The sequence below is a fragment of the Schistocerca americana genome, chromosome 5 (assembly GCF_021461395.2).
Source record: "Schistocerca americana isolate TAMUIC-IGC-003095 chromosome 5, iqSchAmer2.1, whole genome shotgun sequence".
NCBI classification, from domain to species: Eukaryota; Metazoa; Arthropoda; class Insecta; order Orthoptera; family Acrididae; genus Schistocerca; species Schistocerca americana.
The window spans coordinates 641,776,466-641,799,702 of record NC_060123.1 but is presented as its reverse complement, the minus strand read 5'-3'; the positions used below and the strand labels follow the sequence as shown (position 1 = coordinate 641,799,702).

Here is a 23,237-nt window from a genome sequence, read left to right as displayed (position 1 = left end):
AGTTATCATTGGATTACAGTTAAAAAATACTGACAATTATAAACCAATACGTGAAGATTTACTTACGAAAGAATTACGATTTTATGCAAAAGAATATATTTAAACTATATTAGCGTAAGTATCGTTAATCAGAGGATGTAAATACCTGTCGTTTGTTTCGATAGTAACCAATACATCTTTGACCTGAGACGACAATTGTTTTATAAAAATAGTTAACTGCTGAACCTTTTATACATTTTGGAATGTGTAAGTGCTGTAATTAAGAAGTAGGATTAATTAACGAAATAATTTGATGACAAGTACAACGTTGTTATAATCCGAGTAACTAAATAAGTGGTGTCAATATTACGTTGTAGAGTACGACTCTCTTGTATATTTTCATGAATAGTAAGTTGTACGGTATTCATGTTTTTGGTGTGTGGATGATCTCTACAATTATTTATGAGCTTAATTCAAAAAGATCCATGAGATCGTTATAATATTATAGTATTGGAAAGCTTGCTTACCAATTCGAACATATTCACAAGGGATGATTGTTTTCTAAATTGCTCACACAATGTTTTCAAGAACCTGTTATCTTCTGAGAGATTAGATTGAGACCTACTGCGACTCTCCGCGAATTATTAGCAATTTATTGCATCTGTAATTAATTTTTTTGTCGATTTCCTCTTGAACTGTGTTGGGGCATCGCCTGAACGTGGGTCCACTGAAGAACGAGATACAACCCGTCGGCTTTGGCCAATGACGTAATAGGTTACTTATAGATATTATGTGTTTACTTTCGAGCCATAGATAGTGGGTTGTCTGCTGTGGATAAGCGCCATAATTGTACATTGAAAAAGTGTATGTGGTTTTAAAAGACAGCGCTAGACATTGCGGAAGATTGTTTTCGTCTGCACTGATTTAAATAATTGTTCTTTCCAATTCAACGTTACTTAATTTCATTCTTAGTGAGTTTGAGATCATTTGGACCAATAGTTTTTTAAGTTAGAAGAATTTTTAGTTTTTCATTTTCGTTTGTAGGTATGGATTTATCTATTCCCATGAATATGGATGAGTTAAAGGAGGCTATGGGCGTAGACATGATAGCAACCATTCGATTTTTGAAAATGTCTGGTCTTATTGCCGATTACGTTTGATGTCGGGAGTGCAGCGAACATATGCGCCTGATAAGTATGTCTGCTTCTCGTACTCACGATTTATTCGTATGGAGGTGTAGCAAGGATCGGCTATGGCCTCAATTAGACAAGGAACATGGTTTGATAAATCTAAGCTGACCTTAAGGGATATCATAAAAATTGCATACTGTTGGTGTTTGAGGTATCCTGTATGGCTGTGAGTGCATGGATGTCGGGTGAGTGAGCGTACCGTTGTAGACTTGTACTCGTTTTGTAGGGACGTTTGTGGGGAATATATAAAGTATAAAGGACCTTTGGAGGAGTCGGGTGGTATACTCGAAATCAATGAGTCTCATTTTGGCAAAACCACGTACAAGAGGGGGGAACCTGCGGTAGAATTATGGGTTTGGGGGGCTCCAATTTCAGGTCCAGAATGTGACGATGTAGTTTTTAAAGTAGTTCCTAATCGAACGAAGGAAGCTTTGGTGAAATTAATTAAAGATCACGTTGTAGATGGTTCTGTAGTTATTTCCGATGGTTTTTCTTCATATAGCGATTTGGGGAATAGGGGTTTTCAGCATCTTGTTGTCAATCATAACATTGAATTCAGATCTTCGTCAACTGATGCTTGTATCAGTAGTGTAGAAGGTTATTGTTCAGCCATAAAATCTGTTGTCGGGAGGGAGAAACGACGGATTTCGTCACTTCAGAGTCATTTAGATGAATATTCATGCAGGCGTAGCGTACCCTGTACATATTGCCCATTTAAGTGTTTCCTTAAAGGTGTTGGGTAAATGTATCGTCAAAAATTTGTTAGTTAATTTCAGATTGGGAGGGGGGTCGGAGGTAACTGATAATTAAGGAGAAGGTCGAGACGGTTAAAATATTGATTTGGATTTTTTTGGGGTTTATCCGTCATTCTTCATTTTCTAATGTTACGTAATTTTCTTCTGTGGATTTTCTTTACTTCATTTCGTTGATATGTGTGTGTGTTTTCATAATGTCGTGTTTCTTGTGTATGTGGGTATATAATTTTTGTTGATGTCTTTCTAGGCGAGCTTCGGTTTTTTGCGGAGGAATTTGCGTGTGGTAAGTTTATTTTTTTATTTTTTTGTTGTACTGAATTTGTCTATTTTATTTCACTGTCGTACTACACTGTTTTGTCTTACGTATGGGTTCGTCGGCTGCAGTACGGAATACAAATTTTGCAGCTGTTGCTCTTTTCCCTTTCCCAACACTAGTATAACTACGGTTTTTTCGAGTCTATACTAGTACTACCAGAGGCGACAAGACTGACACAAGTAAAATTTGTGTCCGGTACTTTAGTTTACGTATATAGGTCAACTGAAGTACGGGATACTGGTGCTAGCAAGAGGAAAAAAGCGATATATGTAACATTGATGTGATTTACCTATATAGGTCAACTGAAGAACAGGATACAAATGTTATATATGGCGGTATTTTTCGCTTTCTGTAGCACTAGTATCCAATTTTTCAGTTGATCTACATAGGTCAACTGAAGTACAGAACACGTATGTTATAAATGTCGTTATTTTCCATTCGCTAGTACTAGCGTCCTATTCTTCAGTTGACCAATATAGGTCAACTGAAGTATGGGATACAAATATTATGTATGTGGATCTTTCGACCTTCAGTAGTAATACTGTCTACATAAAAACAGACTATTAGTGGTAGCGGAGGCGAAAGAAACAACACCTGTAAAATTTGTATCCCGTACTTCAGTTGACCTAGGAAGTTCAACTGAACAATAGGATACTAATGCTAACGAAAATGAAGAAATCGACGTACGTTAAATTTGTATCCCGTACTGCAGTATACAGCTCGACTGAAGTTCGAAATACAACTCAGTATATGTCAAGTGAGATATTCTATGCAACCTCTACTTCTATCCCTTTTCTTTCCTTTATTTTTTACAGAAGTACTAGGACTCAAACAAGCGATATCCTTAACACTATGGTCGAAATGTTACTGGCCGTGATATATGTCTACCATCTGCTTTCTCTCCTGCATTCCTTTGTTTGTGAACGCTCATCTCAACTGTTAAATCTGTGTAACAAATGATCTCTGGTAAATTCTGACATCATTGGCCAAAGCCGACTGGTTGTATGCCATTCTTCAGGGCTAGGTACGTGGACACTCGTAGGCGGCGATTCCGGCACAGTCCATGTGCTGTTCAAATGGCTCTGAGCACTGTGGGACTCAACTTCTGAGGTCATTAGTCCCCTAGAACTTAGAACTGGTTAAACCTAACTAACCTAAGGACATCACACACATCCATTTCCGAGGCAGGATTCGAACCTGCGACCGCAGCTGTCTCGCGGTTCCAGACTGCAACGCCTAGACCCGCACGGCCACTTCGGCCGGCGTGCATGTGCTGCTGACATATTTTGACATACATTTCAGATGTGGAAACAATGTTTGTTACACCATTTAGGTACTCGTATTCTGACACACATTATTACACATGACAAACATTGTGTTGCCGATGAAGCTTATGTATTCTGAAATACGTTTTATATGTGGAAATACTGTAAAGTTACTCATCCCCTCTTAAAATGGTTCTTGATCAGTTCGTTTTTGTGCATAGCTTATTTAGTATTAGGATGTAGTGTCAACTATAGCCGATCCACGGAGGATGGCGGTTCGCGCATGTCGAGCCATAGACGGGGGTGGCATTAGTGATGATTCCAAATGACAACTGCGGTACGCGCATGCGCTCGCTTTCTGCATGGAGAAAGCTTATCTAAATTATGTCTCTCGCTTGCTTCTGCAGAATTAATCACTTACCACCACTGTCAGCGATGACAACTCGCAACAAATGGAATAGAAATACAGTAAACAATTCGCTACGATCACGTTTAATGCTCGTATTAGCTACGGCATTAAGAACAGAACGCTAACAATGCTACTGAAAGCTCAATGGATTTCGGAAAATGAGTGATGTAGGTGCGCAGAATAAGCCTAAACTCGATCGCCATCGTTCGTGACGCCAGCTATAAAATTGGAAATTTGTGGTAAGGCCTATGGGACCAAACTGCTGAGGTCATCGGTCCCTAGGCTTACGCACTACTTCATCTAACTTAAACTAACTTACGCTAAGGACAACACACACACACCGATGCCCGAGTGAGGACCCGAACCTCCGATGGGAGGAGCCGCGCGAACCGTTTCAAGGCGCCTTTGATCGCACTGCTACCCCGCGCGGATACTCCAACTATTGTTGCGTAGCATGTTATTTTGGCAACATGTGTTTTGTTCGGTTGTGGAACAATTTAGACGTGGAATTAGGATTGAGGCGCTGGACATAAGCGTCCATAGTCTTTTTTCGGCGCCAGACTGGATGTGTTAATAATAATGTGACACTTGACATAAACAATGTGTGTGTATTGCTATTGTATTTTAAGACATTCATTTTAGACATAGAAATACTGTATATTTATGTTCAGTGTCTACACACACACACACACACACACACACACACACACACAGTCCATTGAACGTGACCGGGGCGAATATCTCACGAAATAAGCGTCAAACGAAAAAACTACAAAGAACGAAACTACTCTAGCTTGAAGGGGGAAACCAGACGGCACTATGGTTGGCCCGCTACATGGCGCTGCATAGGTCAAACGGGTATCAACTGCGTTTTTTTTAAAATAGGAACCCCCATTTTTATTACATATTCGTGTAGTAGGTAAAGAAATACGAATGTTTTAGTTGGACCAATTTTTTAGCTTTGTGGTAGATGGCGCTGTAATAGTCACAAACTTATAAGTACGTGGTATCGCGTAACATTTCGCCAGTGCGGACGGTATTTGCTTCGTAATACATTACCCGTGTTAAAATGGACCGTTTACCAATTGTTGTCCAGGAGACCTGATTTTAAATTAAAAACTTGCTTCGCTCCATGTCGGACTTACGTTATTTGGCAAAAAATCAAAAAATTACGTTGCTGCGTACTAAACTTCTCTCTGAGCCATTGACAGCTTTTAGCAATGGGTAATAAACATCATTTTTCCATCTAGTGCTGTAGGTACGTACATCACTGTTCATCTCAGATTGTCATGGATTACTTATGATGAATTTCATTAGCGAAAATATATACTGTGACGGCACAGTTAAAATGCCTAGCTCCTTGAAGAGGTACCTACATGACGTTCTTGGGTGAGAAACACATGATCGCATTTGTGCAAGCAATAATTTCTTTCTAGGTGATTAGTTAACCCAAAAAATTACTCCGTACATTACTGGGTGGAAATTTGAAAAATATGTCAGGAGGTTGATATGTTGGTTTCCAAGATGAGCAATTATACGAAGAGCACAAGTAGCTAAATTTGGGTGAGAAGTTCAGTAATATGCTTCTTCCAGTCCACGTTTTCATCTATATATAAGCCCAAAAATTTGGAGCATTCTATCCTGCTGCTGACTCCTGCTCATGAGCTACATCAATTGTTTGTAAGACTATTTGTTGTACAGAGCTGAATGCAGTGCGTTTTTTCAGAGTTCATAGGGGCTCCATTTTCAGAGACTCACTTAATAATTCTTTGGAAAATATAATCTATTTACTGGCTCAGAATCTCAGCACTACGCGACTTAACTTCTGAGGTCATAAGTCGCCTAGAACTAAGAACTAATTAAACCTAACTAACCTAAGGACATCAACACACATCCATGCCCGAGGCAGGATTTGAACCTGCGACCGTAGCGGTCGTTCGGCTCCAGACTGTAGCGCCTAGAACCGCACGGCCACTCCGGCCGGCATCTATTTACTCCTCTGCTGCTTTCTCTCTAACGCCATTTATTATAACACTGCTATAGTCTGCAAAGAATACCATTTTCCTTGTTAAATGTTAATAGGTGGGTCATTCACATATGTAAGGAATAAGAGAGGATCCAAAATTGAGTACCATGGGACTCCCTTCGTGATTTTATCCCAGTCACTAAAATATTCTGTTGTTGTGATGTTCAGTCCAAAGATGCAGATGGTTTGATGCAGCTTTCCTTGCTACTCTATCCTGTGCAAGTCTCTTCATCTCCGAGTAACTATTGCAACCTACAGCCTTCTGAATCTGCTTACTGCGTTCATCTCTTGGTCCGTCTCTGCGATTTTTATCCTGCACACATCCCTCCGATACTACATTGGTGATCCCTTGATGCCTCAGAACGTGTTCTGTCAATCAATCCCTTCTGTCAAGTTGTGCCACAAATTCCTCTTCTCCACAATTCTATTCATTACCTCCTCATTAATTACGTGATCTACCCATCTAACCTTCAGCATTCTGCTGCAGCACCGCATTTCAAAGGCTTCTATTCTCTTCTTGTCTAAACTGTTTCTCTTCCATGTTTTACTTCCATACATGGCTACACTCGATACAAATACCTTCAGAAAGGACTTCCTGACACTGAAATCTGTGCCGGCCGGTGTGGCCGAGCGGTTAAAGGCGCTACAGTCTGGAACCGCGTGACCGCTACGGTCGCAGGTTCGAATCCTGCCTCGGGTATGAGTGTGTGTGATGTCCTTAGGTTAGTTAGGTTTAAGTAGTTCTAAGTTCTAGGGGACTGATGACCTTAGAAGTTAAGTCCCATAGTGCTCAGAGCCATTTTGAACTGAAATCTGTACTCAAACTTAACCAATTTCTCTTCTTCAGAAATACTTTCCTTGCCATCGCCAGTCTACATTTTATGTCCTCTCTACTTCGACCATCATCAGTTATTAAATGAAACAACAATTTCACTGTTACCAGTCACCGTTTTATTTATTTCACGACGCGTTTCGAAGGTTTAAACCTCCATCATCGGGTGGGTTTACATTAGGAAGTATTACATTTGTGTGTGTGTTGTGTTACGATTTTTGGAGGAACTTGTGGCACTGCCTAGTGTAGAAACGAGACACTATTTCAGAATATGGTTTAGGATAACTTTTATGAAAAATTAAACTGATATCTAATGGTAAACATTAAATAAGTATACTACAGTACCTTCAGTGATCACAGGTTCCTTTTGCTGTTGTAACACATCACATGTATACTGCCACATTTGTAAACAAATATGGCGTCTGGAATCAGCTGGGTGCAAAGTTCGTATAGCAGACATAATCGCAAAGTGCAAAGAATATACATGATAACAATATTATTACAGAATAATTGCTTTAAGCATTTGGCGGTGTTTGTTTTCAGGTGTCAAATATATGTGTGGGTACTTCAGGTGGTATATAAATCCAATTCTGACAAGTTGAAACAGCAAACATTCGTACTTGTTTATACAAACAGGTGAAATGTTAAAATGGCTTAAACATCATACTTATTGATAACAATTAGGTGAAATGTTACAGACTATAATTTCAATGATCATATTGGCTACAACAGTAAAATCATACATACATTACACTCTTTGATTGGGGTTAATAAACAGACGTGAAGTGAGGGGCTGGAGGCAGAAGGAGAGGTAGAGAGAGAGAAAAAGTGTGTGTGTGTGTGTGTGTGTGTGTGTGTGTGAGTGAAAGGGAGAGGGGGGGGAGAGAGGGAGGGAGAGAGAGAGAGGGGGAAAGAGGAAAGAGTGATTATTGAGAGGAAACATTTACATGGCAAGGAGTCTTAAGATTGCATGTTGCATATAGTAGCTGCCTAAAGGTTGGGGAATACGTTGGTTAATGCTATGAAATATGCAGATAGATATACATTTGTGCCAGTAGTTGATGTACATACAGTTTTAAGCTGACAAGGGGTACAAGCTGTTGGTGTGATGAATTATCTTTGAATGAGGTCAGTCTCTTGTATTCTGGGCAGCTGTCAATATTTATGGTAAATATTAGGTGTGTGTGTGTGTGTGTGTGTGTGTGTGTGTGTGTGTAAGTGTGTGTGTGTGCATTTTTATGAGTGTAAGCAGTTGCTGAAAACGGAGATGATACTATTGTAAAAATGTTCGCATTTAAAGTTAATCTGCCCAGTCAGGCAATCAAGGCTATTTTCGAGTACAAAAACAGTGCAGAAAAGGTCGCAATGACGACACAACACATACACTTCAATAGGAATTGTCTCAAGAATAACGTCATCCCAAATTATGTCAAGATTGACATCAAAACAAACACAACAACTGCGAAGAAAACACTGGAAATCGCACGAAAACTCTGGGTGAAAAATGAACTGAAAGAGCTTTATATTAAAAAACAAATGTTCAATACACAGCTTTATAATGCAGAGTTACAGTTGGGAAAGTTGCTTCGTAGATTAGAATATGATTCCATAACCAAAAAAGTCAAAGAGTACACCGAGTTCATCGTACAGAAAACGAAAACTACACAGAAGAAAAAACTAGCCAATCTTATAAAGCAACAACTACCTCCCAAACCGAACCAAAACAGCCAAAAGAAACACACATTGTACACACCCTTCCTCAACAACACGAACATAACATTCACTGCAGAAGAAGAGGCACTACTCTGCAAAGGCTTAAAGCACAATGTTCAAGCTCCGCTGGATCAAAAGAACCAAGAAAAGCTCATCACTTGTGCAACACAGATCTCGACCATCGCCTTTAAGAAGCAAACTGACAGAATATCAGCCTGCCACAAAATTAACGAAATCATTGAAAAGGAGATTGCAAAACCTTTCCCAGCATACAAGAAATGAGAAGAAGCCCTTACACGTACCATTAACACTAAATTAAATGTGAATAATGCTATAATTGTAAAAGCTGACAAGGGCAACACAACTGTAGTAATGGACAGAACAACATACATAGAAAAAACTTTAGACTTCTTCCAAACCAGCAACATAACTGAAATACATAAAGATCCAACAGCCAGAATACAAAAGGAGATTAAACACATTTCAAACAACATTAACTTTCTACTCACCATCCAAGAAGCAAGAAACATTGTAACAATGAGCCCACAACCACCTTGCCTTAGATCACAACCAAAGATCCACAAAAACGGGACCCCCATCAGGCCCATAGTGAACTGTAGGAACAGCCCAACATTCAAGCTCAATAAAATACTCTTCAGAATTCTCAAACAAGCATACACATTCAATAATGAGAGAACACTTAGAAACACAACAGAATTTACACAATATGTCAAAAACATACAAGTACCTGAGGGAGCCACACTTGCCTCATTTGACATACAAAACCTATATTCCTCTGTGCCAATAGATCCCACACTACAGATGATTAATGCCAACCTACATAAACACAAAAATATCCCTTCAACTCACATTAATGAACTAATGGACCTGCTTGAATTCACACTTTCACACAACTATTTTAAATTTAACAATAAAATCTACCAACAAACAGATGGTCTGGCAATGGGCTCAAATCTTTCCGGATTGCTAGCAGAAATATTTATAAGTAACCTAGAAGAGAAAATCCTGAATTCCAATCACCACCTCCTCAAAAATATCATCTACTACTACAGATATGTAGATGATACCATCATTTTAATCAAAGGCACTAAAGATGACATCAGTGAGTTGAATCAGTTTTTCAACCATGTGAACAACACAAGTATTAGCATCCTACACACCCAACCAAAAGGCAGAAAACTAGACATCCTTGAAACACTCCAAATATACAAACATCAAATGAAACAACCAGAATCTATCTTAAATGACAAAAATGACAATATTTACAATAGTATCATCTCCGTTTTCAGCAACTGCTTACACTCATAAAAATGCACACACACACACACTTACACACACACACACACACACACACACACACACACACACACACACACACCTAATATTTACCATAAATATTGACAGCTGCCCAGAATACAAGAGACTGACCTCATTCAAAGATAATTCATCACACCAACAGCTTGTACCCCTTGTCAGCTTAAAACTGTATGTACATCAACTACTGGCACAAATGTATATCTATCTGCATATTTCATAGCATTAACCAACGTATTCCCCAACCTTTAGGCAGCTACTATATGCAACATGCAATCTTAAGACTCCTTGCCATGTAAATGTTTCCTCTCAATAATCACTCTTTCCTCTTTCCCCCTCTCTCTCTCTCCCTCCCTCTCTCCCCCCCCTCTCCCTTTCACTCACACACACACACACACACACACACACACACACACACACACACTTTTTCTCTCTCTCTACCTCTCCTTCTGCCTCCAGCCCCTCACTTCACGTCTGTTTATTAACCCCAATCAAAGAGTGTAATGTATGTATGATTTTACTGTTGTAGCCAATATGATCATTGAAATTATAGTCTGTAACATTTCACCTAATTGTTATCAATAAGTATGATGTTTAAGCCATTTTAACATTTCACCTGTTTGTATAAACAAGTACGAATGTTTGCTGTTTCAACTTGTTAGAATTGGATTTATATACCACCTGAAGTACCCACACATATATTTGACACCTGAAAACAAACACCGCCAAATGCTTAAAGCAATTATTCTGTAATAATATTGTTATCATGTATATTCTTTGCACTTTGCGATTATGTCTGCTATACGAACTTTGCACCCAGCTGATTCCAGACGCCATATTTGTTTACAAATGTGGCAGTATACATGTGATGTGTTACGACAGCAAAAGGAACCTGTGATCACTGAAGGTACTGTAGTTTACTTATTTAATGTTTACCATTAGATATCAGTTTAATTTTTCATAAAAGTTATCCTAACCATATTCTGAAATAGTGTCTCGTTTCTACACTAGGCAGTGCCACAAGTTCCTCCAAAAATCGTAACACAACACACACACAAATGTAATACTTCCTAATGTAAACCCACCCGATGATGGAGGTTTAAACCTTCGAAACGCGTCGTGAAATAAATAAAACGGTGACTGGTAACAGTGAAATTGTTGTTTCATTTAATGTCAGTAACAGTCACGGTAAAGCCTAACCTAAAAATGTTCGCATTTAAAGCATCATCAGTTATATTGCTTCTCAAATAGCAAAACTCATATACTACTTTAAGTGTATCATTTCCTAATCTGATTCCGCAGCATCAACTGATTTAATTCGACTTCATTCCATTATCCTTGGTTTGCTTTTGTTGATGTTCATCTTATACTCTCCTTTCAAGACACTGTCCATTCCGTTCAACTGGTCTTCCAGGTCCTTTGCTTCCTCTGACAGAATTACAATGTCATCGGCAAAATCTCACAATTTTTATTTCTTCTCCTTGTATTTTAATTCCTACTCCAATTTTTTTGTTTCCTTTACTGCTTGGTCAATATACAGATCAAATAACATCGGGGTAGGGTACAAACCTGTCTCACTCCCTTCCCAACCACTGCTTCCCTTTCGTGCCCCTCAACTCTTATAACCTCGGTCTAGTTTCTTTTCTACCTTTCTGATATTGTGTGAATTATTCAGCACAACATTTAGCATTCTGTTTCTCACTTACACTACTGGCCACTAAAATTGCTACATCACGAAGATGACGTGATACAGACGCGAAATTTAACCGACAGTAAGAAGATGCTGTGATATGCAAATGATTGGCTTTTCAGAGCATTCACACAAGGTTGGCGCCTGTGGCGACACCTACAACGTACTGACATGAGGAAAGTTTCCAACCGATACCTCATACACAAAGAGCAGTTGACCGGCGTTGCCTGGTGAAAAGTTGTTGTGATGCCTCGTGTAAGGAGCAGAAATGCGTACCATCACGTTTCCGACTTTGATAAAGGTCGGCTTGTAGCCTATCGCGATTGCGGTTTATGGTATCGCGACATTGCTGCTCGCGTTGGTCGAGATCCAATGACTGTTAGCAGAATATGGAATCGGTCGGTTCACGATGGTAATACGGAACGCCGTGCTGAATCCCAACGGCCTCGTATCACTAGCAGTGGAGATGACAGGCATCTTATAAGCATGGCTGTAACGGATCGTGCAGCCACGTCTCGATCCCTGAGGTAACAGAAGGGGACGTCTGCAAGACAACAACCATATGCACGAACAGTTTGACGACGTTTGCAGCAGCCTGGACTATCAGCTCGGAGACCATGGCTGCGGTTACCCTTGACGCTATATCACAGACAGGAGCGCCTGCGATGGTGTACTCAATGACGAACCTGGCACGAATGGCATAACGTCATTTTTTCGGATGAATCCACGTTTTGTTTACAGTATCATGATGGTCGCATCCGTGTTTGGCGACATCGCCGTGAACGCACATTGGAAGCATGTATTCGTCATCGCCATACTGGTGTATCACCCGGCGTGATGGTATGGGGTGTCATTGGTTACACGTCTCGGTCACCTCTTGTTCGCATTGACGGCACTTTGAACAGTGGACGTTACATTTCAGATGTGTTACGACCCGTGGCTCTACCCTTCATTCGATCCCTGCGAAACCCTACATTTCAGCAAGATAATTCACGACGGCATGTTGCAGGCCCTGTACGGGCCTTTCTGGATACAGAAAATGTTCGACTGCTGCCCTGGCCAGCACATTCTGCAGATCTGTCACCAATTGAAAACGTCTGGTGAATGGTGGCTGAGCAACTGGCTCGTCACAATACGCCAGTCACTACTCTTGATGAACTGTGGTATCGTGTTGAAGCTGCATGGGCAGCTGTACCTGTACACACCATCCAAGCTCTGTTTGACTCAATGCCCAGGCGTATCAAGGCCGTTATTACGGCCAGAGGTGGTTGTTCTGGACACTGATTTCTCAGGATCTGTGCACCCAAATTGCGTGAAAATGTAATCACATCTCAGTTCAAGTATAACATATTTGTCCCAATAAATACCCGTTTATCATCTGCATTTTTTCTTGGTGTAGCTGTTTTAATGGCCAGTAGTGTATAATTCAGATCAACTGTGTGGAAAGCCACCAGGTCCATAAACGACAGTTTTTCTAAGAGAATATCATGATCTACGCAGTTGAATGCCTTGTGTCACTGTTCCGACCCACCAGGAAGAAAAGCACTTGTGGATACTGCTCTGTAGATACACTGTTTGCAGAACTCACCCTGTCGTGCGCGCCGTTCAGGGCCATGCTGGAGCTGATGGCGACCAGGGGCGCTCGGAACTTGTGCGCCAATGCCGCCATGCAGTCGTAGTGGAAGTCCTCCGAGATAACCAAGTCGAACCGTGACCCGGAGGTGGCGAGACGCTTCACCTGCGGCAGGTCGTACACCTCCGCGCACGTGTGCCTGAGGACGTACTTCATTAAGAAGGGCCCGAGGAATGGAGTCCGTATTATGTTGATCGAGTCCATGGTCAACTGCAAAATGATCACAGTTCAAAGTAAATCAATGTATCCAAAAAAACTAAGGGAGGAGGTAGGAGACGAGGTATTTGCAGAAGTAAAGCTGTGAGGACGGGGCGTGAGTCGTGCTTGGGTAGCTCAGTTGGTAGAGCACTTGCCCGCGAAAGGCAAATGTCCCGAGTTCGAAAGGCAAATGTCCCGAGTTCGAGTCTCGGTCCGGGGCACAATTTTGATCTGCCAGGAAGTTTCAGTGAACTAACAGTAACCATTGTCATAATATAAGCTGGCTTTTCTTCTTTACTTCTGTTTATTGAACTAGGAATGGGAAAACGGGTATTTTGTTCCAAAAAATCGGCATTTTTCTGTATTTATTTGGCCTCGGTTGTAATAGGTTTTTCTAATTTTTTACAAATATCTGGGTAAAAAGACGAGCGTGTGAACATGCCATAACAACACTGCTAACATTTTTGGCTTTCAAGTAAAAAATATTTTTTTTAAAACGACTAATATTTGCTCCTAAAATTTCAATTGCCTTGAAATAATTCATTATTATAGAAACCAGGAAAAGCGATCAGCACAACTTCTTTAACAACAGCTACAGTTAAAAAGTAGCAACAAACGCATGGCATAAGAATTGGTACAGTACATTAGCGACAATGACGTATCTACTCCCGTGTGGGGGACCGATGACCGTCGCAGTCTGGTCCCTTTAATCCCACAAACCAACCAACGTACTCACGTGTGGTGTGGACTATTAGATGGCTGTGCAAGCAGTGTGCAAGGCTTGCCCCCACCTGGTGTGTACAGTGGTTTCTTGCTGCTGTCCTCATACATAGGTTGCATTGCACAATGGTACCACCCGTAGTTTGGAAGTATTATACAAAGACCGATAGTAATGAAGTGCAATACTTAATTTCCTTTAACATATTAAAAATGGGACGAGACACAACAAATTGCGACGTCATATAAAGGGAAGGCATCCACAATTGTACTTGGAAGAGAAAGTAAATTTAACTGATATACTCACAATTTTATTGACGTGCTATAAACTTGGGGTATTAATTGAACCATTAATATCGTGGTTGCTTCAGTGTGAAAAGTTGACACCATCCAAAATTGGCGATGCACAGAAGACATCAACTTGTGAGCTTTCGCTCTCGCTATCTCTGCGGCTTTCAGCACCACATTCTTTGCCGGAGACAATAAGACCGATTTCTTCAGAAAACTAAACCCAGTATCGAGCATAAACTCCTACTCTTTCACCCCCACTAAAATTCAACATTCATTTTTCGAAATCTACGTTTATTACTGAACATAATAGCAATAAAAAACCGAAAATCGGTGATCTCAGAAACCGGTTACTTCTGAGCTGTTTTAACAGTCAGGTTGAACAGGAAACGAAAAGAACGGGTGTAACCGACAACCGGTTGTTCCAGGGATGTCCGCCATCCCCGTGTTGAATCTTACTGTCAACAGCTAGCTACAAACGTAAAATCATTGGCGAATCCGGTAATGCTTCGCAATTGCTAAATATGTATGGGATTTGGATACACATCCTAAACTCCTTCCCAACTCTCTCGCCATCTCCTCCACCTTCTCTTTGTCCATACCCTCCTCCTCCCCCTTATCTCTCTCCATCTCCTATTTCCTCTCCTTATGTCCATTCTTCCCTCCCCCCTCTTTGTCCATCTCCTCTTCCCTCTCCCCCTGATCTTGAGCTTTCTTTATTGTTATTGCAAACGAAACCTTGATTTGGAATTTAAGTCGCTTCAGATGACTGAGTAAATAGATTGGGGTCATTGGTGTAAGGGGTATGAGAGGGACCTCTCCAGCTATTAGTTCTGTAAGAATAGTAGCTTCGATGACACTATTTCACATAGTTTTTAGTTGCGAATGGGCATGATTACAAAGTTTTGAGCGATTTAGATTTTCTTGCAGTATCCCTATCATAAGCCGATAAGCCACAAATACAACCCACTTTTTTGTAAAACCGATGGCAAGGAACGAAGCATAACAGCATATTGTTTTGTACACAGTTTTTGTTTAAAATTATATATAAGGACAAATAATATATTTGGGAGAAATAATTTGTCTAACAGTTTACACTAGGATCGCTGATATTTTTAAAAATATCGGGAATACGATATATCGATACAAAAATGTCGTTAGATGTCTTAGTTATATCGAGAAAAAGTATCAACACGTCGATTATCTACCAACGGGCCTATAAAAATATCGGCTGCACATTAAAAATACACTGCCCTTTTTAGAGCACATCACTGGTGCGCGAAAAAGTGTGCTTTGAAAAACATAAGAAATGCATAGTGCTGCAGAACAACTAATAATTACACCACAACTATCTGTGTCTGAGGAAGAAAAACATGAACGATGTGTTAGCAGACGACATTTCCCGATGTAAACGAGAAATCAAGAGAAAATCACCGTAAGTACAGACCAACATACTGTTAACGAAAGGTTTTTCGATCTTAAAGCAAATCAAAATGTAAATAGCTTAATTAAAGATCACTGATGATACTTTACCTCAATAAGGCGATACGTGTCTGGCGAAAAGGAAAAAATACCACATATTTTTGTAGTTGCAACGACAGAACAAAATACCATCAAGAAACGTATATTCGTATTGAAATCTAAAGTAAATCGGCCAAGAACTATTCGAGATTTTTGCTAACAACGTATCCCATTTATATACAGGTTGAATCACCTAAAACGTGCCGGCCGGAGTGGCCGAGCGGTTCTAGGCGCTACAGTCTGGAACCGCGCGGCCGTTACGGTCGCAGGTTCGAATCCTGCCTCGGGCATGGATGCGTGTGATGTCCTGAAGTTAGTTAGGTTTAAGTAGTTCTAAGTTCTAGGGGACTGATGACCGCAGAAGTTAAGCCCCATAGTGCTCAGAGCCATTTGAACCATTTTGCACCTAAAACGTGCACCGCAAATATTACGGGGACAGAAAATTCTATTGACGTGCGGTTTGCACTGAACGGAGTGGTAGTCAGGGATTCATATTGTTAACCAATTGACAAATTGTAATTATAATTAGAAAATGTATTTTTTGTGCAAACATACTTTTTTAAATTTAGCAATGCCTATTGACATCAACATACTAAAAGTAGGGTAAATTAGGTAGAATGTCAGTTGTACTTGTTGCAGGATTACCACATACTGAAGAACAAGTGCATACACTAGTTATGTGGATTCTAATCAGTAACGAGACAATTGACCATCATAGGTTGTGTTCAAAATGATTACCGGGTAGCGGTAATACCCGCTTGCAGTCTGGTATGGAACGGTTGCTGTCTACGTGCTAGCATTTTTAGCGGAGACGCCCGAGCAGGCTGCAGTGATACGCCGTTGCATATCGTCGGGTGTAGTTGATACACTATGTGATCAAAAGTATCCGGACACCCCCAGAAACATACTTTTTCATATTAGGTGCACTGTGCTGCTACCTACTGCCAGCGACTCCATATCAGTAACCTCAGTAGTCATTAGACATTAGAGAGCAGAATGGGACGCTCTGCGGAACTCACGGTCTTCGATCGTGGTCAGGTGATTGGGTGTCACTTGTGTCATACGTCTGTACGCGAGATTTCCACACTCCCAAACATCCCTAGGTCCACTGTTTTCGATGTGAAACAGTGAAGTGGAAACGTGAAGGGGCACGTACACCACAAAAGCGTACAGGCCGACCTTGTCTGTTGACTGACAGAGACCGTTGGCAGCTGAAGAGGGTCCCCATCGGAGCTGATGGACATTGATGTCGACCTGGAGCGATATTCTCGCCCCAGTAATAAATCTCCAGCCAGTACGGGCTCTCCTCCAAAGCACAGAGGCAGAGTGAAAATTCAGCCACCCTGATCACTGGCTCCCATATTACAGTGGAACCTGAATGGGTTCAGGAAGCATGTGGCCGAATTACAACTCCTTGTACGAGAGCGCCCCTTGTCCTTATGTCTCCAAGGGACACATTTTCGGGCCACTGATCCTTCTTTACGGGGCTATACCGTGTATCGAAAAGATGATCTGTTGGGGGAAAGGGCAAAGGGTGGTGTTGCGGTTTTTGTCCGTGACATGCACCACTCATCTGAGCTCCCTCTCGTTACGGACTTGCAAGCAGTTGCAGTTGACCTTCTTGTGGGGCGGAGGCTCACAATCTGTTCCGTTTACTTACCGCCTCAGGATGCAATAGACTCTGGGGCTCTCACAGACCTTATTAGCCAACTCCCCCGCCCATTTCTCCTTCTGGGGACTACAATGCTCATAATGTCTTATGGGGCTCTACGACTACTTGCCCCAGGGGTCGCATTCTGGAAAGCCTCATGGCGTCCGAAGAACTGTGCATCCTCAACTCTGGTGCTCCCATTCATTTCTGTACTGCTTCTGGGTCGTCGTCAGCTATTGACCTTTCCTTTTGCTCTCCAGCACTCGCAGATTCTGCTCTGTGGGAGGTTGCCGCTGACCTCCATTCTAGTGACCACTTCCCCCTTTGGATTCGTCTCCTGGATGAGACTGTGGCATTACCAGTGCCGCACAGGTGGCACCTCTGCAGAGCTGACTGGACACTTTTCAGCCATTTAGCTGTTTTGGAACACCGTGCCTGCGTCCACGAATGGGTCGACCATGTTACAGCCGTGATCTCCCATGCTGCTGAATTCTCGATCCTACGGTCCTCAAGTCATCCCAAGAGGCGTCCTGTCCCTTGGTGGACCACTGAGTGCCGCTCAGCCATCCGAGCCCGCCGGGCAGCTCTGCGCCGCTTCAAGTGCCGTCCCTCAGCTGACAATCTTGCGGCCTTTCGGGTGGCAAGGGCCAAGGTGCGGCGAGTGATTAAAGAGAGCAAACGACGGTCATGGCAATCGTTCTTGAACTCCATCTCCCGCTCCACTAGTTCTACGAAAGTATGGGAAGCCATCAGGAGGATTTCCGAGAAACGCAGCCAACTACCTGTCACGGCATTGCTGCATCGGGGTTGTCTACTCACGGCGCCGAGAGACATTGCCCAGACACTGGCCATGTATTTTGCGGAATCTACTGCCACTATTAACTGTGATCCAGATTTCTGCCGCTACCGCACTGCCATCGAGAGGGATCACTTGGACTTCCGGTCTCCAAATTCTGAACCCTACAACTGCCCCTTCACAATGTGGGAACTGGATTTGGCGCTGTCTGTGGCTCATGATACTGCGCCAGATGATGATCAAATCCTGTACAGCATGCTGCAGCACTTGTTGCTGCCATCCAAGGAAGTTCTCCTGAATTGTTTTAATATGATATGGTCATCCGGCACGTTCCCTGACTCGTGGAGGGAGGCGATTTTGATTCCCCTCCTCAAACCGGGGAAGGACCGAATGCATCCCAGTAGTTATCGGAGTATTGCTTTGACGAGCTGTGTCGGGAAGACATTGGAACGCATGGTCAACCGTCGCCTGGTTTGGCTGCTCGAGACCAGGCAGCTCCTTAGCCGCTCTCAGTGGGGCTTTCGGAGATGACGTTCAACTATAGACAACTTGACCCTGCTTGAGGCGGCCATCCAGCAGGCCTTCCTACGTAACCAGCATTGTCTAGGTGTATTCTTTGACATTAATAAGGCGTATGACACTACTTGGCGCCGCCTTATCCTCAATCAACTCCATCAGTGGCCATCTCCCCATCTTCAAAAATCGTTCAAATGGCTCTGAGCACTATGGGACTTAACATCTGTGGTCATCAGTCCTCTAGAACTTAGAACTACTTAAACCTAACCAACCTAAGGACATCACACACATCCATGCCCGAGGCAGGATTCGAACCTGCGACCGTAGCAGTCGCGCGATTCCGGACTGAGCGCCTTAACCGCTAGACCACCGCGGCCGGCTCCCCATCTTCATTCGGTCCTTTCTTTCCCGCCGCCTCTTTCGATATCGGGTTGGTAATGTGCTATTTGATTTGTATGTGCAGGAGAATGGTGTTCCTCAGGGAAGCGTTTTAAGTGTCACCCTCTCTGCCACCGCCATTAACAGTATCACGTCCACTATCCGGAGTCTTGCCCAGTGCTCCTTGTTTGTGGACGATTTTGCTGTTTTCTGTTCTTTCTCCAGTCTTGTCACTGCTAGTCGGCAGCTGTAGCTTACGATAAAGCGATTAGAGGCATGGACTGCGAAGACGGGTTTTACCTTTTCTGCAGACAAATGTGTGTGTGTTCATTTTAATCGTTCTCGATGTGCTTTTACCTCCCCTGAATTGCGTCTGAGGGACACCATTCTTCCTTTTAGAGACACTGTGAGGTTCCTGGGTTTCACTTTTGATTCCAAGTTGTCGTGGTTGCCGCACCTAAAAGACCTCAAGGTGCGGGCCCTGAAGGCGCTGAATATTTTGAAGTCGGTCCTGGTTCTGGGGAGCAGATCGGGCGCGTCTCCTGCAGTTTTATAGGGCTTTCGTCCGGTCGCGTCTTGACTATGGATGCACCGTGTATGGGTCAGCGAGGCCTTCGTATCTGAATATTCTTGACGCAATACACCATGAGGGTATCAGGCTGGCCACTGGTGCCTTCCGTACCAGTCCCATCCCCAGCCTGTGTGCTGAGGCAGGGGAACCGCCGCTCGCCATCCGGCGGAAACTCCTCACGGTGAGACGGGTGTGCAATTCCTTGCCTTTCCTACCTCCCCTGCGTACCCTACTGTTGCCCGACCGCCTATGGAACGTCTCTTTTCCAGTCGTCCAAGGGCAACGAGACCATTTGGGATTCGTGCCAAGCATTTGCTTGAGTCCCTTGGTGTGGAGCGTGTTGCACCCCAACTCCAGGGTTTTACCCGCCTGCCTCCCTGGTTGCTCCAGAGGCCCAGCGTCCTTTTAGACTTGTCAGAGTACCGGAGGAGCTGCACTCCTGCGTTTGTTTTTACCTCCTTATTTTACGATATTTTAAACCAGCATCCCGACCATGTACCAGTATTTACGGATGGCTCTAAACAGGGGGACTCTGTTGGTTGTACTGTTGTTTTCCCCAATCGAGTCGTCAAGTTACGGCTTCCTGCGGCGTTTACCATCTTTGATGCCGAATTGTTCGCGATCTTGCGGGCATTGGAGCAGATGAGATGTGTTCCCAGTCTTAAGTTTCTCATCTGTTCTGACTCCCTGAGTGCCCTTCAGACCATGCAACACTTGTACCCAGAGGATACGGTCGTCCAGAACATCCATGATGCCCTACTCCACCTGCAACGGCAGGGGAAGGAGGTTTCTTTCTGCTGGGTGCCGGGGCATGTGGGTATTAGGGGAAACGAACTGGCGGATGTGGCTGCCAAAGATGCATGTTCCCTCCCTCAAGTTGTTGAATGTGGCGTCCCCCTCCATGCTGTTACCTCCCTTTTTCGTTCTCGTGTTATGCGTCAATGGGAAGAGGAGTGGCTGGCAGTCGGTGAAAATAAGCTGCGTCTGGTCAAGGCCACCATGCGGCCATGGCGTACGTCCTACCAGTCATGCAGGCGGGATGAGGTTCTCCTCGCCTCCGCATCGGGCACAGTCCCTTAACGCACGGTTTTTTACTCCGGCGGGAGGACCCCCCAATCTGCAGTGCTTGTGGCGTCCAGATTACTGTCCGCCACATTTTACTTGACTGTCTTTTATTCTCTGACCAGAGGGCGGCGGTTTCCTTGCCACCGGATTTGCCCTCTATTTTGCAAGATGACGCAACGACTGTGGTTAAGGTCTTACGGTCTTGTGTCGTGTCCAATTTGTTGGCTCGGATTTTAGGGAGAGGATTTTAATGTGCTACTGGGTGACTGGCTCACCCAGGTTTTAGGTAAGAGGTCCGCCAGTCACGATTACCTACTTGCTTCACTTCGATTTCTGTTCTCTTTTCCTTGTGTTTCCTTTCCTTTTTTAATGCGTTTCTTTTCCTCTTGTTTTGCCTCTGTATGTGAGAATTTGGAACTGCGTCAGGCCTGTGTCTTTTAGCCTTGTTCGCTCTCCGTCTTCGTCCCTTCACCGCATGTGTTCCTGTTTCTATGCGTTTGGGCGCTGATGACCACGCTGTTTAGCGCCCGAAAACCTCAAATCACACACACACACACACACACACACACACACAGCTGAAGAGGGTCGTAATGTGTAATAGCCAGACATCTATCCAGACCATCACACAGAAATTCCACACCGCATCAGGATCCACTGCAAGTACTATGACAGTTAGGCGGGAGGTGAGAAAACTTGGATTTCATGTTCGAGAACATAATTATCGAGAGGCTGCTCATAAGCCACACATGACGCCAGTAAATGCCAAACGATGCCTCGCTTGGTGTAAGGATCGTGAACATTGGACGACTGAACAGTGGAAAAACGTTGTGTGCAGTGACGATCACGGCACACAATGTGGCGATCCGATGTCAAGGTATGGGTATGGGGAATGCCCGGTGAACGTCATCTGCCAGCGTGTGTAGTGCCAACAGTAAAATTCGGAGGCGCTCATGTATGGTGTAGTCGCGATTTTCATGGAGGGGGCTTGCACCCCTTGTTGTTTTGCGTGGCACCATCACAGCACATGCCTACATTGATGTTTCAAGCACCTTCTTGCTTCCCATAGTTGAAGGGCAATTCGGGGATGGCGATTGCATCTTTCAACATGATCGAGCACCTGTTCATAAAGCACGGACTGTGGCGGAGTGGTTACACGACAATAACATCCCTGTAAAGAACTGGCCTGCACAGAGTCCTGACCTGAATCCTATAGAACACCTTTTTGATGTTTTGGAACGCAGACTTTTCTTGAATCCTGATACATTTGGCCTACAAATATTTATGATGATTTTTTTCTAATTTTATTTTATGTTATAAAAGAGGTAAAGCTGAGAACCAGTTGTGGCTAGAGAATCACTGGCAGTTTCTGCAATTGAACAGAGCTTCGATTTGGTACACTGACCCCAACAAGACAATTTATCTGCACGCCGTAAGACACTAAAGTTGTTTAGTGTGCGCGGTGTAGTTCAGACCAGGGGCGAACCAGGGGCGAAACTGACAGACCGTACGTGACCCGCAAGGAAGGACTACCAGTTCTGTGAGAAAGGCAGCTGCATGCTGTAATGTCATAGCTGGTATGCGACGCAGCACGTGAATACTACACTAATGCCTCAAATAATGCAGTCTGAGAGGGCAAATGAAATTATTGCCCTGGCTGAGAAGGTTGCAAGAAAGTTCTGACAGTATGCCGAAGGCTCACTTCTTCCAACTAACATCAAAATGGAAACGCAATAAATAAATCGTGTGTCGTCAGTAACCAAACTGCCTGGAGAATTTAAATATTGACAGGGATCAGACGCAGCTGTGGCTTACAAGGGCAGGCCACGAAGCTCGAAACACGGGTTTACTTCAAATTTTGTACACTTTTAGTAATCCATTAGGAGAGCACATTGCGCAAGTAGTAAGGGGTACTACGTAGACGATTTCGAGAAAGCCGTAAGAGCAGTTTCACCAGTCACTGATGTACTGGTGCGTTGTGACCCTGAGCACGCACTGGCGGCGGTGGTGTGGATAGCGTTCAAGCTCCGTAATCGGTCACTCGCTGGTTCGAGTTCCGCTCACCTGTTTTTTATTTATATTTTCTCAACACTAGTCATGTTTCCAGAATGAGATTTTCACTCTTCAGCGGAGTGTGCGCTGATATGAAACTTCCTGGCAGATTAAAACTGTGTGCCGGACCGAGACTCGAACTCGGGACCCTTGCCTTTGGCGAGCAAGTGCTCTACGAGCTGAGCTACCCAAACACGACTCACGCCCTGTCCTCACAGCTTTACTTCTGCCAGTATCTCGTCTCCTACCTTCCAAACTTCACAGAAGCTCTCCTGCGAACCTGGCAGAACTGTTGTCGTTGTGGTCTTCAGTCCTGAGACTGGTTTGATGCAGCTCTCCATGCT

General features: G+C 43.3%; 1 protein-coding gene across 1 annotated transcript in view; it reads right to left on the bottom strand.

Moving 5' to 3' along the window:
- The window catches only part of LOC124616603 (UDP-glucosyltransferase 2-like), a 102,692-nt gene that overhangs the window by 45,989 nt on the left and 33,466 nt on the right, over positions 1 to 23,237 (bottom strand). Inside the window, exon 2 of the mRNA XM_047144924.1 lies at positions 13,099 to 13,353. Coding sequence (XP_047000880.1) covers positions 13,099 to 13,353 — 255 coding nt within the window. The remainder of the gene's footprint in view (positions 1 to 13,098; positions 13,354 to 23,237) is intronic.